Source organism: Orbicella franksi, chromosome 2 (assembly GCF_964199315.1).
Source record: "Orbicella franksi chromosome 2, jaOrbFran1.1, whole genome shotgun sequence".
NCBI lineage: Eukaryota > Metazoa > Cnidaria > Anthozoa > Scleractinia > Merulinidae > Orbicella > Orbicella franksi.
This window is the reverse complement of record NC_138146.1, coordinates 6,548,077-6,564,001: the sequence shown is the minus strand read 5'-3', so window position 1 is coordinate 6,564,001 and position 15,925 is coordinate 6,548,077. Positions and strand designations below refer to the sequence as shown.

The 15,925-nt window shown below is 37.4% G+C and overlaps 1 protein-coding gene across 1 annotated transcript; it reads right to left on the bottom strand.

The window, feature by feature from the left end:
• Positions 1-5,350: 5,350 nt before the first annotated feature.
• On the bottom strand, positions 5,351-15,605 carry LOC145477927 (allene oxide synthase-lipoxygenase protein-like). Its single transcript, XM_081455805.1, has 13 exons — positions 15,572-15,605; positions 14,374-14,521; positions 13,413-13,514; positions 12,611-12,965; positions 12,239-12,374; positions 11,587-11,693; positions 10,775-10,979; positions 10,224-10,330; positions 8,494-8,748; positions 7,629-7,735; positions 6,853-6,949; positions 6,470-6,688; positions 5,351-5,652 (listed from the first exon to the last, which is right to left on the bottom strand). The coding sequence occupies exons 2-13, from the start codon at positions 14,433-14,435 to the stop codon at positions 5,419-5,421; spliced, it is 1,986 nt and encodes a 661-aa protein (XP_081311931.1). The 5' UTR covers positions 14,436-14,521; positions 15,572-15,605; the 3' UTR covers positions 5,351-5,418.
• Positions 15,606-15,925: the final 320 nt, after the last annotated feature.

The window sequence follows — 15,925 nt, the reverse complement described above, 5'->3', positions numbered from 1 at the left end:
GTTAATCTCATCTGGTGCATGTCAGACGTTGGACTGGACACTAAACTAGTGGAAAGCTATCTTGTCCACGTGGCATTGAAGACGCTGAGGAATCAGAATTGTGATTAGATAAGCCACTGCCGCTTTCGAAGCTTACCTGGTCCCCGGGTGCGGATTCGCCGATGTAAAGAAACCGTACCTTCCTCGAGCTAATTTTAAAAGATTTTGGTAATACATACGAAACTGAAAACAAATATTTATTTGTCCAAGAAAAAATAGCTTTAGTAGAGAAATATACTTTTTATAGAAGCCATTAACCCTTGCACGTGAAAAGGGGCAGGTGTTGGCTGAGGCTTTGTGAAAGTATTGAAAACACGATTTACTCTAAGAGGATGAAACTTTCAGTAGCTGTTTATTCGTCCTTGGCAAAAATTTTAATATGTCACTTGTGTGTCCTTGATTTCTGACTTTGCCATGGCAATTGCAAATGTCAGGCAGGTTTGGCCAAAAGTCGACTTTTCTTGACATAATTCTACGTTTCTTTCCACTTCACTTCCTCAAATTGCAGAAACTCTTTTTACATTTCAGAAGTATTTTAACTTGATTTTGTATTAATTTCCGTTACTTTTGGCTTTTTTTAAAGAAAGTGGTGAAATCAAGAGAGGCGGATTCAAGATGGCGGATTGAATGACGTCATGACCAACATAAATGGTGTCATCCTTCAACGGTAACGGCAACGGCAACGAGTACAATGGCTGTGTAAGCGTGCGTTATAAATTTTCGCTCATTTCTTTGCCGTTGTTTACAAACGCTCACAAAACAACAACGTTAAATAGCCACATTATGCATATTCGAGAGAACGTAAGCTATACGAAGGCCAATTTTTAAAATTTCTTATTCGAATTTTGAAGCTGACTTTGGCATTGTTGCCGTTTCTGCTTAACCTGCTTTTTGCTACTTGGGCAGCGAGCGTCTGCCTGCACTTTCGAAAAACCTGTTTGTTCGGCGGTAGCCTAGCTTGAGTTTGGGCGTTTGTTTGCTTTGTACTCGTTTGTCTAAACGTTTCTCTGCTTTTCATTCAGTTGTTATTGCTTGAGTAGGAGACTCCCATTAAAGTTTCGAAATGTATTAAAACATACCGAGAGCCGACGCTCCTTTGCTTGCAATCAAAATATCAAAATAAGACATCTCCACAGCGTTGGAGGTTTTCCTTTGCTTTGAAACGAAACGAAACATAAACAGATCCCCCACGAAAACATCCAAACAACGCGCGAGTGACATTCGCGGAGGAACTGGGTACAATGTCTAAAAATAACTTTAGAGGGATTACCTTGGGTACAAGAAGGATATATGGGGAATTCACTCTCTTACCTTGATAATCTCTTGCATTACGATCATAGGTGTACGAGCACCTTCGAAGTTTGGGGAGGACAGCCTGACGCAAGAAACAATTGCCCACGTAAACATACAGCAAACAAAAGAAAACAAAACAAGTTTCTGTTGTTAGTACAACAATCGCAGTCACGTAATACCTTAACCCAGAAATGTAAAACGATACAAGTGCTTGGAATATTGACTAATGCAGTGATTTTCAGGAGCTACTGGTAAGCAGAATTACCTCATAAAATTTACGGATGATGGAAGTAGATTGTTAATTCACAGCCCTCTTTTTTCTCGTATTGAACGCGCGGATAGAATCGCGCCGAGAGAACTGGACTTCATTTTCACATAAAAACATGGTTTATTTATTAGGCTGAGTTGGTTCTTATATATATGGTGCATTATTAGCCAACTTTCAGCCTGATGTTTTTAATCCACTTGTTCTTATATATGGGTGTTTTCTGTAGCCTACGCTTGCAAGTCTTGTATTCCTTTACTTTGCTTAGCGAAAGAAGAAACGTTTGAACGCAAGCCGAGAGATTTGATCCCTAACGAGGGAATCAAGTTGAACTAGAATCGATAAACATCCAAATATCCGTGTGGTGTGACACATGGAAGTCAAAAGTTGTTACAGGATGAATCCGTTGGCAAAATAATAATGTTGAACAGTTGGTGGATTGAGTGAAAAAAAGATGTGTTGCATCATTGAGTTGATATTTTTGTTGAGGATAAGGATAAAAAGAAATGACGACTGCAATTTGTCGAGTCAAGGCGTCATTACACCCGCTTTTAGTGGCGACATCTCTTGACATGCTATGTGACCTGGTCTACGTGAAAAATGTAAGCAGAGTTGACCTCTTTACTGTCGAACCTTCAGTCGTGAAAGTTGGATTTAGTTGAAATCAAACTAAGGCCAGGGCTATCAAGAAGTCATTTTGAGAGAGAAATCTACTGTTTTTAATGTTTACATCTTTCGAATATCAACTGGGCGGCAGCGGCGCGGCCAGTTCTGCCGGAAGTCACCATTAAGAGCCGATCGACTACACTAAAATTATTAGAATTATTCCGTAAATTGGGAAACATGCACATTCCTCAATTTGTCATTTTTTGCCGCTAATAACCGAAAAAATTGCCAGTTTCACCGTTAAAAGAATAAGTACCTTAAAATAAATTTAAAACATTAAACCTTTGGATACATTATATTAAAGTTACATTGTTTGGCATCACACATACCTACAATGCCCGTATATGGGTGTACCCCGGAGGTTTTCTTTGACGAGGGACGAGACATTTAGCAGTCAGTTTTGATCTGTTTTCACTTTTCTCTCAATAGAGAAAAGGATTTTAAAGAAAGAAAAGAAAGAAAAAGAAAAGGTATTGTTGTTTACAGCTTGGCATCAGTACTTTAAGTAAATACTTTAAACAATGCAACTCGAGTCAAGCATTCTGTTCATCTTCGTGTAGGGGTGGGGAGAGGGATGGGCAGCAGGAGGGTGTGTCTTACAAAACTAGGTGGGGTTGCGCTGCATGCGTCTTTTAAACCTTTCCTTATTTCAAACCAAGTTGTGTGATTTTTATCTTCTTCTCTTCAGAGCGGAACTGAACAACATGAAAAAGTTGCATCTGCTAAAAAACAAACCCAATTCCACACCGCTGTTCCAGGGAATGTACAAAACCTTCCTCAATTCCAGATCCGAAATGGAAAAAAAATATTTGCGGCTGCCAATACCTTTATTTGCTTTGTCAGTGTACAAGATATGTACCAGTTGCCGACGATCGCTTCTCACTTGATTTTCCCTTAATGGAGAAATCAAAAAGGCAAAGCTTTACTTGACGAGCGTTTGGCATAATTACGTTTAAGAAATTTTGACATACCACTAGTACTGACATACAGCCTTCATTCTTGGCTAAATTTTTAATTGTGATCAACTAGAGTTGTTGTTATGCAGTGAAATGAAATAAAAGCGAATAAATTTCCTCATCAATGTAAACAGGAACAATAGGCTTTAAATAAATAGACGCCCTGATTAATAGCAGTTGTAAACGTACATTGTTTTGTAGCTTATTAATTAAATAGAGGTGATATAGATGTGAAATACTATGGCTCAGTACAGAAGAGAAATATCTAAGCTTGTTTCTGTGAACTGCACCGATAACGCGTACTCGATTGAGATATAATAGTGTCTGACTGACGAAGGCATATTTAAAATTTTAGTTCCACAAAGTCCTTTGTTTGAGGGTAACGAAGTAGAAATTTCTGGGACATAATTGAGAACGGTTTGCTGCAAGAACCGACTAAAGGTATGCAAGATATATTTCTCACAATTCGTCAGAATAAAGGTCTTGGTAAACTGATGAAATGTTTTTTCGTTTTCCGCTCGGGGGCTCGCGAAATTTACACCAAAATCGGCACTTTTCCAAATGCTTGTGCTTATATATTGAAAGCTTTTCAGAAAAGATTACACAAGGAATAAATCACTTTTATTTCTTGAAGTTATCAGAGGTGCCAAATTTACTTAAAACAAACTCCAATTTTTGATGAATTTTTATACTTCTTGCTAGATACAAGGATCGGGAAAGCATTCTGATGCATGAATTATTATTTAATCAACGAAACTATATTCAGATTAAAAACAAACATCCCAACTAAACATTAGTCGAAAAGAATTTGGGGGTAGATGAAACGGCGAACTCTAGGAGCGATTTGAAACAGGTCTCTTGGGTAGAATGAGAGACCTTTTGACTTTTCATGTCAATGAAAAGGTAAGCAGACAGCTCTTAAAACCTGGCATTTCTTTGTTTAAAGATGTATAATTTTACTTCAAAGCATCTTTTAAATAAAAAAAACCAGTCTGTTTTTTTTTTTTTTTGTTAATTCGGAGTTGTGTAGTTGCCCTTTCACTTGAATTTCTAACTCCGTTCCGGAAACAATAAGAACGTGTACATGACTCTGCAAATCTGGCTGTTTTGTATTCTTGACTAAGAATTGTATGAGCTCTGTCTGAAATTTAAACACCACAAACAGCAGATGTCCCCGGCCTCCTCTTGCCCCACCCCCCAGCAACACCCTCTCTTTTTGCACCTTGTTGCCCCAAAATGGATATAAGTACTCTTGTAATAGGCCCTTTGGAGTACCGACATGGTTGTTAAGAAAAAACAGATTGATATCCATAGTAATACGTTGTTTAGCGATCGTCGTTAGACAAATAAAGGATCGGGTAATCGTAGGTTCAGTCTTGTCACAAAGTAACAAAAACAGACGGACTTTCTTGGGACATCACAAATGTAAATTGCTAATAAAATTCTGGCTAAAACAAATTCATTAAAACAGAAAATGTTTAATCTCTCATAGTACAGTAGTACAAACAGTGCAAATTGAAATAAAGCAAGTAACTTTTCTTGCACATCGTTGGCCGTATGTAAAAGAATACATGCATATAACGCCCTAAGAAATCAATGAATATCTAAATGCAGCTACGGTTGAGTTATAAGCCGGCCCATTCGTGCAACTCCATCAAATCCTTGAAACAATTGTACTGATGCAAGTAAAGCCACAGAGAGTGTGGCAGCGGGTGGGTTAAACACAGGAAAGCTCTCTGTTACAATATCTGAAAACTTGAGCTAATAATCAATGTAACAAACAATGCATTTGTAATGCCTTCTAAACCTGGGGGAGGCGGGAGGGGAATTCCATATGAAACAGACAGGGATGCTCGTCGAAAATTTTGAGATTGACCCCTAAAGGAGACTAATCTGGGCGTGACTCACGCATTTTTTTGACCTAAAAGAGATCAATCTGGGTCAAAAATAGACTTTATTTTGTTATATTTCTTTGCGTGCAACCCTAAACGAGACCTTGAAGCTACAAATATTTGCGCTGTCTCCTTAACACCCTAAACGAGACTAAAAACTAAACTTTACACCCCTAAGCGAGACGAGCATCCCTGTCTGTTTTATATGAGAATTCCCCCCCCCCGCCCCCCACCCCCCAGCTTCTAAAGCTACGTCAAGTGAAAAAGAAGACGTGTAAAACAAGTTCGTTTTTGAGAATGTGATGGATTAGGTTTGAATTCCATTTGGCAGCCATCTCGGAATGAGGTACGGATAGGTCAAGAACGCATCTTCCTTCCTCTTTTGGTTCTTTTCCTGCATTTCAGGCTGAACAGCATTCATGAGGTAAGTGTAATAACGATTGACGAGCTCGACGGCCTGGCGATCAAGAAGCTCGTTGCCATAGTCAAACAAGGAGTCAAAACGGTACAGCCCAAGTGCGTTACTAAAGCTGGCTTCGATCTGAGGAGTGAAAACAGAAAAACTGAATTTTGACTGTCTGATTTTCAATTTTAATCAATGTTTTACTCACCGTCTCTCTATCAAGTATATCATGGCTTTTAGATCACTAGAATACGAACGCACAAATTCAATTACTGACTGCCGGAGTGCCTGCTTGACTAACTGACGCCTTACTTGAAAAAAGGTCAATTGCCTTTACTGACTTTGTCAGTTAGCTGTCAGTTGTTGACTCCCTATACGTGATTGACGGGCATGTAGGTTAAAAGAATGAATATCTGTCTCCTTGGGTAAGTTTCTAGATCAACGACTGACTGAAGGCACCATCTGCCACAGACTCAAATCACTGCGTATATTAACAAAATGTCTAAGAAAAACGAAAACGCCAAAGAATACCCCTTAAGAAAAATTGCCTTTCGAAGCAAATTCAAATACAGTTATTTCAGTGAGAATCTACTCTACATAACGAGATCTACAATCTTTGTCCGACCTTCAAAAGGACACTTCTGTTTATTCTACCGTAGGGAGCTCACAAACGGTAACAGACACGTTCTCTCCTTTCACCTTATTAATTTTGTCTGTTTGGAAATACAGTGTGTAAAATGCATTTCCAATGTACTCCCAAGTACACTGCGTTGGGGGAGAAAGGAAGGAGCTCAATAATAATTAAGGCCAGATTCACGAAATTTAAACGTATATGCCTTAGCTTTTCATACGATACCAAACTGTACCGCTCTAACGGTACAAGCTAGGTGCGCATGATTGAACCCGTGACCATGCCATTTCCAGCGTAGGTATTCAATAAGGTCACACAACTTACAGAGGAGGTGTTTCTGTTTGGCAGACGTAGCACGGAGAATTCGCCTTCCTTCACCCTGGTATCGTTGTACAGTTTGGTTGGTAGGTTAGGAGTGTATTCAGCGTAGTCTGACAGGGGATAGTTTACAGCAGCGTGTTGGACGCTCAGTTGTGAGATAATGCGGGTCACAATATCGCAGAGTTCGTCTTTAGTATCAATCTTTGAGGGTAATCCTTGAGTCTGTTAAAACACAAAATAAACCATTTTTAGATAGCACGGCGAACTTAGAGCAGATTTCAGCGTTTAACTGATTGAAGTCCAGTTCTTCATGTAAATCCAGAACAAGCCGCTTTACGTGTCCAGGGGAATGAGTTGAGTGGAAAGAGCGATTACCCATGCACTACCCCAAATATCGTGAAGTATCTTACATCGTTGGACAATTCATCGAGGTATCTCTGAAACTCATAGTCGTTTTGAACATCTTCATTGTCGTAATAATACCTGAGAAAACAATACAATGCAAAACGTTTACTGACACTCCCTACAAGGAGTTTTTCAAGGATAATAAAAGTTAAAATGTATTCTATAAGTCATCATCCCCCATCTACTTTTTGCATTTGCATACATTGCACTCTAAAGGAAGGTCCGAAGTTAGTGTCTTAAGCCCGTACCTAGTATGCAAAGGCATATCCCGCCACGAGTTATCTGCGGCTATTTGGTTGAGGATTCGACTAGAAATTGGAAGGTCTAAGGTTTGATCACTTATTGGAGACATTGGACATTGTACAGGGTATCGCTCTAATGCAAGTACCATACTCGGTATAAACATTTGTTAGGAAGTGATATTTTTATGAAACTCTTGTGCTGCGTCAAAAGACAATTGAAACAATTAGTCTTAAAATCATCGACCTGAACTGCCAGAGTGAGCTTAGGAATGCTGGCGTTTCGAGGGTTAGCCCTTTGTTAGAATTTAGTGTTTTTGCTGTTATCCCAATACCCAAGGTAGATGGGCTTACGATCAAAACGCCAGATTTTCTTAGCCAGACTTAACTTTGATAATGAACTAACCACAAACATTTATCAGATTTATGATCAAGCGATCAAAACTATTTTTAGGAAGTTGGTCTTTGATACAGAGTTGCAAGTTTGCCTTTTTTTCCCGCCGGGCAGTAATACTTACAAGTCGACGTATTCCTTCACCATATTTTCTATAATTTTCAAGATTTGCTCCCCATCATCTCTGTAAGGATAATACGGAAGAAGCTCCTTGTCATCGACTCCGCGTTTCTATTCATTCAAGAGAAATAAAGAAGTCCGCACTACATTGTAACTGGTCTACAGCAAAACACACAATTTCCAAGCTATGTGCTTCACAAATGCTCCTATTAAAACTGCAGCTTAACTTTGAAAAAGCGTGCGCCGGGATCGTAGGACTATTCTTGCAGACAGTTCTATCCATTTATGGTTTAAAACAAAAACGTAATTTATCTTTGTTCTACTTATGTCGTTGCGGTTTTTTCCTTCCCGTTAAACAATAATTTGAGGTCAGTATGTCTAAGACGCCATTAAAAATAATGCAGACTGGAATACTGTACATGGACATATCGCTCTTTCAACTTGCATTTTTGTTTGAGAAGTATACTAGCTACATCATCTGTGAACATTTCTCGAGTGAAATATTCGATCGGGAATGTCGTAATCGTTTGGAAAAATTTAGAGTTCCAAGCTATGTCCCCGAACGTGAACAAAAAGGGGCAGCAGTCAAAGGTTTGATAAAAGTAAAAAAAGAAAAGAAATATTAGGTATAAGTTCATTGAAAGACTGCATAAAAAAAGAGTTCACTTTTTTTTCTACTTCTTAGGCTCTTTTGGTGCAGAGAAGGTTGCCTGTTTACATTTATTGCGGATATTTAGTCCCCATTGAATATTGTGGTCTGTGTGAACTCATTTCCATGTCTTTAAGGCTTAAAAAATTGTTTAGCTTAACCAGAATATTTTGAATATTTTTAGCCTCAAAGATTAGAGGGAAACCGACGAATCACATACCTTTATTTCGTTTCTAAAATCTGTGACATCCCACGTGGTTAATGGATGTGCGTCTGTGAGAAGTCGGGCGGTTCCATTATTTCCAAATGCAAATAGCTGATCCATAAACTGTCCTTCGTTAACAAGTTTTGGAGCGCCAATGGTATTTGGGACTGTCACGTCTCTGCAATGGTACTTGAGCATTTGATGAAGTGGATGAGCAGAAGACAGGGTGCGTTTCAATATCACGCAAAATGGCTCCATTAAAAAATGAACCTTGTAAAAAACAATAATCGTTAATCTTCGTGTGGCATATCTGCCTTTAAAACATAAATACGAAACGTTAGCTATGTTGTGTTAATATTTTTATCTCTTCACCATTATTTCGCCCACGAACCTGCTTTTGTTTTAGACGAGTTTTGTGAAACTACTCGAAAGTGCTTTCGGCGAACTTTATACTCTCAATTTCAACCAAACTTGACGTTAATAAGAACGCTTCAAATTATTCGATTTGCCAACGACACAAAGCTGTCTATCACAAACTGAATTTGACCAAATTTCTTGAGCTAAACTTTCGGTTTCGAACTCAGATTGTCTTTTCAAAGTTCTCTTTTCACTCCAAAATAACGATCTAAAAGTTATTTGCCAAATAAAAGCCAGCCGAAGTGGCAAATCTCCAACACGCGGCAATAATGAAACAAATTTCTGGAAGCTTGCTGCCTATACTTTGCAAATTGATGAGCTGAGTTGGAAATAAAGAGCAGCTGAATTGATCGCATCAAGATGATTCAACGAGCCGCCGAATAAGATGGAAAGACTGAACTGGTTTTTTTTTTTTTTTTTTTTTTTTTTCATTCCTACATTCAGAGTACAAGATAGGATACTGAAATACTGTGGCTCAATACAGAACAGAAGTATCCAAGCTTGCTTCTGTGAACTGTACCACAAGCTCATTTGGTGTTTACCTTCGCTGTTTGACATGAACAGTGTAATCTATGCCAATCAGCGGTGATAAAATATACCTCTCGATAAATCTTTGTTAATTTCATTACTTTATTATTGTATTTTTCTCACAGTTTCTCAGAAACTTATAGCATTCAGTCTGGTTGTAATTTGGGTCCAAATCTATGGGCCAGACTTCCCAATCATGTTAAATTATTCAGTTTAAAGAATTTTAGAAATTACATTTATTCAGAAAAAGGGATTTAAACAATTTAATTGATGTAAGCAGTGGGTGCAAATGTCCTAAGTGCTCCGGCAACTTCACTACTTTCTTCATTCTTGGTTAACTTTATTTGTAATTTTATTCGCTTCTGTATTTCATGATTACGATAGATAGGCTTTTTTTCTTGTGAATAGTTAGGATTTTTTGAAACTTTATTTGTGCATAGTCCTGATAATTGTAACTCGTTTTAGTTGTTCCCAATTAGCTGCAATGCTAAACCTTGTTGACACGTAAATAAAGTTATCATTATTATAATTTACGTACAGTTTACCCCCTCGGTAAATGGCCCAGTAGCTTGTATTCCCTTTGCTGTCTGCAACAGAGAATGTTTAAGTTACGCCAATTTTTTCTTTGATTCGAGGTTTTGCTCTTGATTACTGAACTATTTGCCAATAGAAATCTCGAATTTGTACTTAAGAACTCTTTTCAATTTGGTATGGCCTCGATCTGTGCACCGCTTAAACTTCTCCCTTATAATATTGTGTGAAGCTAGTGAAAGTTTTAAAAATTCATAGTAGTGACATACCTTGGCAAGATGCTCCACAATTTGTGAATATCCGAGATCTGTAACCTGGACATTCAATTTGGCCAACATCCAGTTGTCATCATCTTCAGGAGTATACACAGCTGAATCTGATGAGAAAGAATGATTTTAGCTCAGAAAACTACTCTTATTTGTTATTTGTAAAAAAAGGCACTGGTGTGTTTCATTACTATTTACTTGCTTTATTTTGTCTATATGATATTTCTCAACTTAAGAGACAATTAAGAAAAAGCCCGGCTGTTTTAAAATGTAAATCTATTTTTGTCTTTTTTTTCGTTGACATCTATAATTTGCTTTTTGCTTGATTTTTTAACCTACTTTCTTCCTTCAAAGTCATTTTTTTCTGACTCAGAAATAGTCCGATAACTATGTAGCCAATAGCTAATTTCAAAAAGAAGGAGATCAAATCATAATATTGCCCACACTATTTGATTTCTCAAGTACAGTACAGCGAAACAAGGTTAACAAAGATTGTTGCGGAAAGGTAATGGTTTAGTAGATATTAACTTCATAAAATCTTTTAAATACTGAACCTGGAGTGTAATCCATTTGAATGGCCACCGGGACAAGATTATTGGTTTTTGTTAGGAAATTTTCCGCAGAAGCAAACAGAGCAATGGGAGAGAGTGTGTCCCACATTGTCCTATTGGGATCTCTGTCAGTAAGGTCCACCGTTTCTCTGGGTAGGTCGTCACACAACTCGTAACGAAGAACGTAGACTCGACCTTGATTAATGGCCTGAAAACAAAAAATAAATAAATAAATAAATAAATAAATAAACAAATAAATAAAATAAAAACTGAAATGAAAATGGCAGCTGAGTCAATCTTAGAAGAACTGCTGCCAAGCGATGTGCTAAACATGCTGGGAAATACTAATAGTGCGACTACTGGAACCGGTCCTGTTTGAGCAAAAAGTAACCACAGTCAAATCTTAAAAGGGCATTCACGGAGCCCATTTTAGTGTCCTTTTGTTTTTTTTTTTGTTTTTTTTTTTGTTTTTTTTTTTTGTTCTGTTTTTTTTTTTTTAAACAACAAATTAAGGAAAAAATTGAGGCCTAGTGAGGCTTGTGATCTGGTGCACTGAATGCAGGTTTCACTGTTGTCAAAATTGAACTTTAGATTGGAGCTTTCTCTAAACCCTCGAGTTAAGTGAGAGGTTCGCACTTAGTTTGTGTCCCTCCACGCAATTAGTCGGTTTACAACAACAACAACAGCAACAACAAAACTCAAACCCTTTGTTTTAAAGTTAAGCGCTTTGATAAGTAACTTTTCTTCGAATTGGTGCGGCTTAAGAATTTGTCCTGTAAAGCCTTTGGTATTTATCTTCTGGACGGTAATAATACCTCTTTTAACGTGTCATCGGTTCCCAAAGCTTTTCGTACAGCGCCTCCCCAGTCAAATTCTGTATTCAGTGTTTTATAAAGTGTTTCCCAATCCAACCCTACTGGACCTAAACGAGAATAAAGGAAGGATTAAAAGAAAGCAACGTAGGACATGTGCACTCTTATTTTTATTTTTATTTGTTCCTGTCTTGTTATCATTGATATCATTACCATCATCACCATCATCATCACCATCATTATCCGGCACCATTATTATCATAATTATCAATACGATTATTATCATCATCATCATCATCATCATTATCATTCTCATCATCATTATTACCATTATTATCAATATGATTATTATCATCAGTACCATTAATATTATCATCATCATTATTACTGCCACTATCATCATTATTATCGTTATCAATATCATTCCTAGCCATGATCAATAGAAGTTGAATAACAGTTATTTACATTGTTATTTTCACTATCATTGTCGCTAAAAAAAATAGTACAAGAGTCGGCAAAGAGCCTGCATTTGAAAAAAACCATCAAGAACGATCCAAAATTGAAAAGCAGCTCAAAAAAAGTTTTTAATGTTTTTCTTTAACTTGAAAGGTAGTTATTGTTCTTCTAGCGACACCATTCTTAGAAGAAGTTTTACCAGCTCGGAGAGTAACTCGTCTCAGTGACATAGGGTTGACTCCTGCCAGGCGCTGCTGAGTGAAGAACCTGTCACTTATCCAGTCAGTCTTGTCGTCAATGAAGGCTTCATATTTCGATGGCCGCCTGCTATATACCTTTAGGAATAAAAACACTGAGGTTTGTTCTACGAATGAAGACTTCTTAGTCGCCATTCGAGAGATCCAGCACATACGCTATATCACATGCTATATGTGTACAGCTTGCCTAAGGTTTCGTTTATAAACGCTGTTGTATATATTTTGTCCATTAGCTTACACGAGGGAGCTTAGTAGTAATTTGACACAACCGTAAACACACACAAACACACAAACAAACAAAGAGTTAGTCTTACCCCTCCAGGCTTCGCAGACATTTCAAAGAACTTTGACAAAATCCGGTAATTGTAGCTGTGGCTTATTTCTTTATCGGTGATATTATTGACCAAACCTTTGTAAACGATAAGACTTAAGTCGGTGGTTAGGACAGTTTGAAGGTATCCCTCTAAATAAAACCTTGTGAAGGGATTTACGAAATCACGACCAACTAATGTCCAGGGACTTGGCACATCTAACAGAGCGAATCCATACGGGCTAACTTTCAACTTCCATTTGTCTTTCATCGTGAGAACTTCCATAAACCTTTTGGCTTTGCAAACCAAGTTAGCCTTTTGCGGAAGAGAGACATCGCATTCCACAAGCACTCCGAGCCTTAAAAAGCAAAGATTATCGTATAATTAGATAGACAAGGTCAGTGCCATGTGCGACTTATAAACAAAACAAGCATGCCTTTGTAACGAAAATCATGACATTCTTATAGTAAAATTAGAATGATTTTACTAATTCTCTCTTAAATTAATGTGTTTATTTAAAAGTAATGTATGGAATACTGTTATACCTTATGAGTCTAACGCTAAAAATTTGTGTTTGCTTATTTTGTTCTTGTTTATTTTTCTTTCGCTATGTTTGGTTTTCCGCCCTCTCTTGTTTGTGATGATTAAAATATATTTATATTTTCTTCTCTATTATACGCTGGTTGTTTTTGTTTGTACGTGTTGTGCCGATTTGTTAGTAATTAAGAATTATGTGTGTTTGAAAACTTGTTTGATATTATACTAAATTCACGTCGTCCCTCGCCAGGTTTAAAGAGGTACTTACAATTTAGCCACTCGTAGAATGTCTTGCAAGGTTTTATATGACATGTTCTTCATCGGTACCATCTTGACCGCGCGACGCTCATCGTGTTTGCCGGACGACAAACTAGGGAAAAATTAATGAGAAAGATCATGTATTATGCGAGAGGTGAAAAAAATATATAGAGAGAGTACCAAAATTATTGTAAGATGATTTTTGAGCAATAGCGTACGAGGCGGCGTTTCGCGCCTCAATACAAAAAATTTAGCATTTTTCCCTCGAAATGTTATGAATTTGGGTAGCAAGACAGGGCGAAATAGGAAGAAATAAAATAAACATAATAAATAAAATAAAATAAAATAAAAATCTCAATAATGCATAATACTGAAAACGTTTTGTTGTGCAAATCACTGCAAAGGTTTCGGAAAAGGTTTCTATTTTCCTTGTAAATTCTGCGTGGCAGTTGCGATCGGACATGTGGGAAATCGGCGCAGACATGCAGAATTTTTTGACATGCTCGAGCTCGAACGTTCTTCATAGGTTAATCCTGTAATTCCAATGCAAGTTCAACCAAGAAACAAAGCTGTTAATTACAACACAAACAAGTAAACGCGGGTTTGATGTCCTCCATCAATTCATCCTCGAAATAAAGCTTTTAAGTTTCCCTTTAATAATGGCTTGTACAAATGTTCGCTGTTGTCCGCGTCTTTATTCTCAAGATCTTAATCTAATAAGGTCTTAGCCCCCGATGTTGAAATTCCGTGCGCCTATGGTATCGAGCAAGCGGTTATTCTAATTTGTATATTTATTTGCAAATGGCTTTTTTCAGAATTAATTTTAATAGAATTACAAAAGTAGTAATAAGATTACAGAGGATTAAAAACTAATACTGGTTTTATAAATCAAGGAGTTAGTTGTCAGAACGACGTGACAGAAACTCCCTACTAAAACAAGGAATATTTTGATTTCATGAAAGAAAATTTACCTTGAAACTGCACCATAGCAAGCGACTATGAATACTATACCAACCACAATATTCGCGTTCATAACTGATACCGAAATTGCTCACAGTCTGTATGTGGCCTATGTTATCTCAGGACCAGAAGCCTGCTGTTTCTTGGCAGTCAGTGAACCTATTTTTCAGGCAAAGAAATTTCATAGGTCAAACACAAAATGTTAATGTCTATATATAGTGAACTATTGGTCCACTTTACATACCACAGCTTCATATACCGATTACACGGAACTTTCGGTTTAGCTTCGGGTGGTAACCATCTATACTGAACTGGTGGCGACATCGAGAAAAATTGGCAGAGGGCTTCATAATTATTCGTGTGTAGCGAAGTGGAAAGTAGCAAAGCAAACAACGCCTCAATGTTAGCGTCGTTTGCAAATTATGCATTACACCGTTTGTAAATGATGTCTACGACCAAGGGTGGTGTTGTCTCAAACAGTCTTAGTGACAGCGAACGATTACATGATTGCGAAAACAACGCAACTTGTCTTACTTTTGTGAGCTTAACCTCATAAACTACTAAGTTCTCTTATGTCTGTCTAGATGAAAAGAAATAAAGATGATTGAAAAAGGAAAAGAAGTACAATAAAAACAACTGTTTTGCGAACCCTTTAAATGACTCAAATTTCGTTAAGCGTCGTTTTTGCGACACGAAATCGTTATCTGCCAACTTCGATCGGTTCAAACTAATCGACGAATAGGGGAAAATTCACGCGAAGAATCAGTATGGGAACGAGGCATGACAAAAAATGTACATATTTTTGTTTAAAACTTTGATTGCAACACGCACAACATAGTCCGAATTCAATTTTTCAGAGTATGCTGTCATATGCCAGATTTTGTGTTTGGAAGAAGGTTAAAGCTGAATGCCTTTTTAAGGCCTGCGAAATATTATAAATGCGTCTCACTAACTGTTATTAAGGTATACATTATCAAGAATTTTTAGACTTAAGCTGCCAAAAAGTACAGTGGAATTGTAGTATCTTTTTTTTTTTCGAGACCGCACCCAGTCATATCTACAACCGGATCGTATTACGGCAAAATAAACTCAGGTAGATTCAGTTATAAGTAGAAGTATGATTAAAAGTTACAATTTACATAACACGCACATTAACGAGAATACTCTCTATATATCATTTGTTATATGTCAATAAACAGGCCCACTCACCTTCGATCGGAGCTATGAACTGACTAGGAGTTGTTTACTCCCGGGAGGTGGAATACCAACTGTGGTAAGTAAATGGTGGCGTTGGTTTTTCTATGAATATTACTGATTTAAAACAGGCATTAACTGTATTATTTGCCTAAGGCGACTCTTGAATAAACTATTGTCAGCAGGCATTAATTGTCATCAAGATCCGACGTGTCATGAAATAAATAAAAAAGTACAATACAGCCTTGTTATGATGAGTTACGGATGGGATATTATACAACGACGCGACGCACACAGCTTATACTTACTTTAAAAAAACCGATTTGGAATTCTTGGATCGACCTAAGGAACAAGTTGTTTAAGATATAA

Bases quoted from the DNA above. Each gene is read 5' to 3' on its own strand.
- LOC145477927 (XM_081455805.1), bottom strand. From the start codon at position 14,435: ATGAACGCGAATATTGTGGTTGGTATAGTATTCATAGTCGCTTGCTAT. The intron at 10,980-11,586 runs GTATTATTACCG...TTTTGTTTTCAG, and splicing joins CCGATGACACGTTAAAAGAG to GCCATTAATCAAGGTCGAGT. The intron at 5,653-6,469 runs GTAAGTTGTGTG...TTCACTCCTCAG, and splicing joins CAAACAGAAACACCTCCTCT to ATCGAAGCCAGCTTTAGTAA.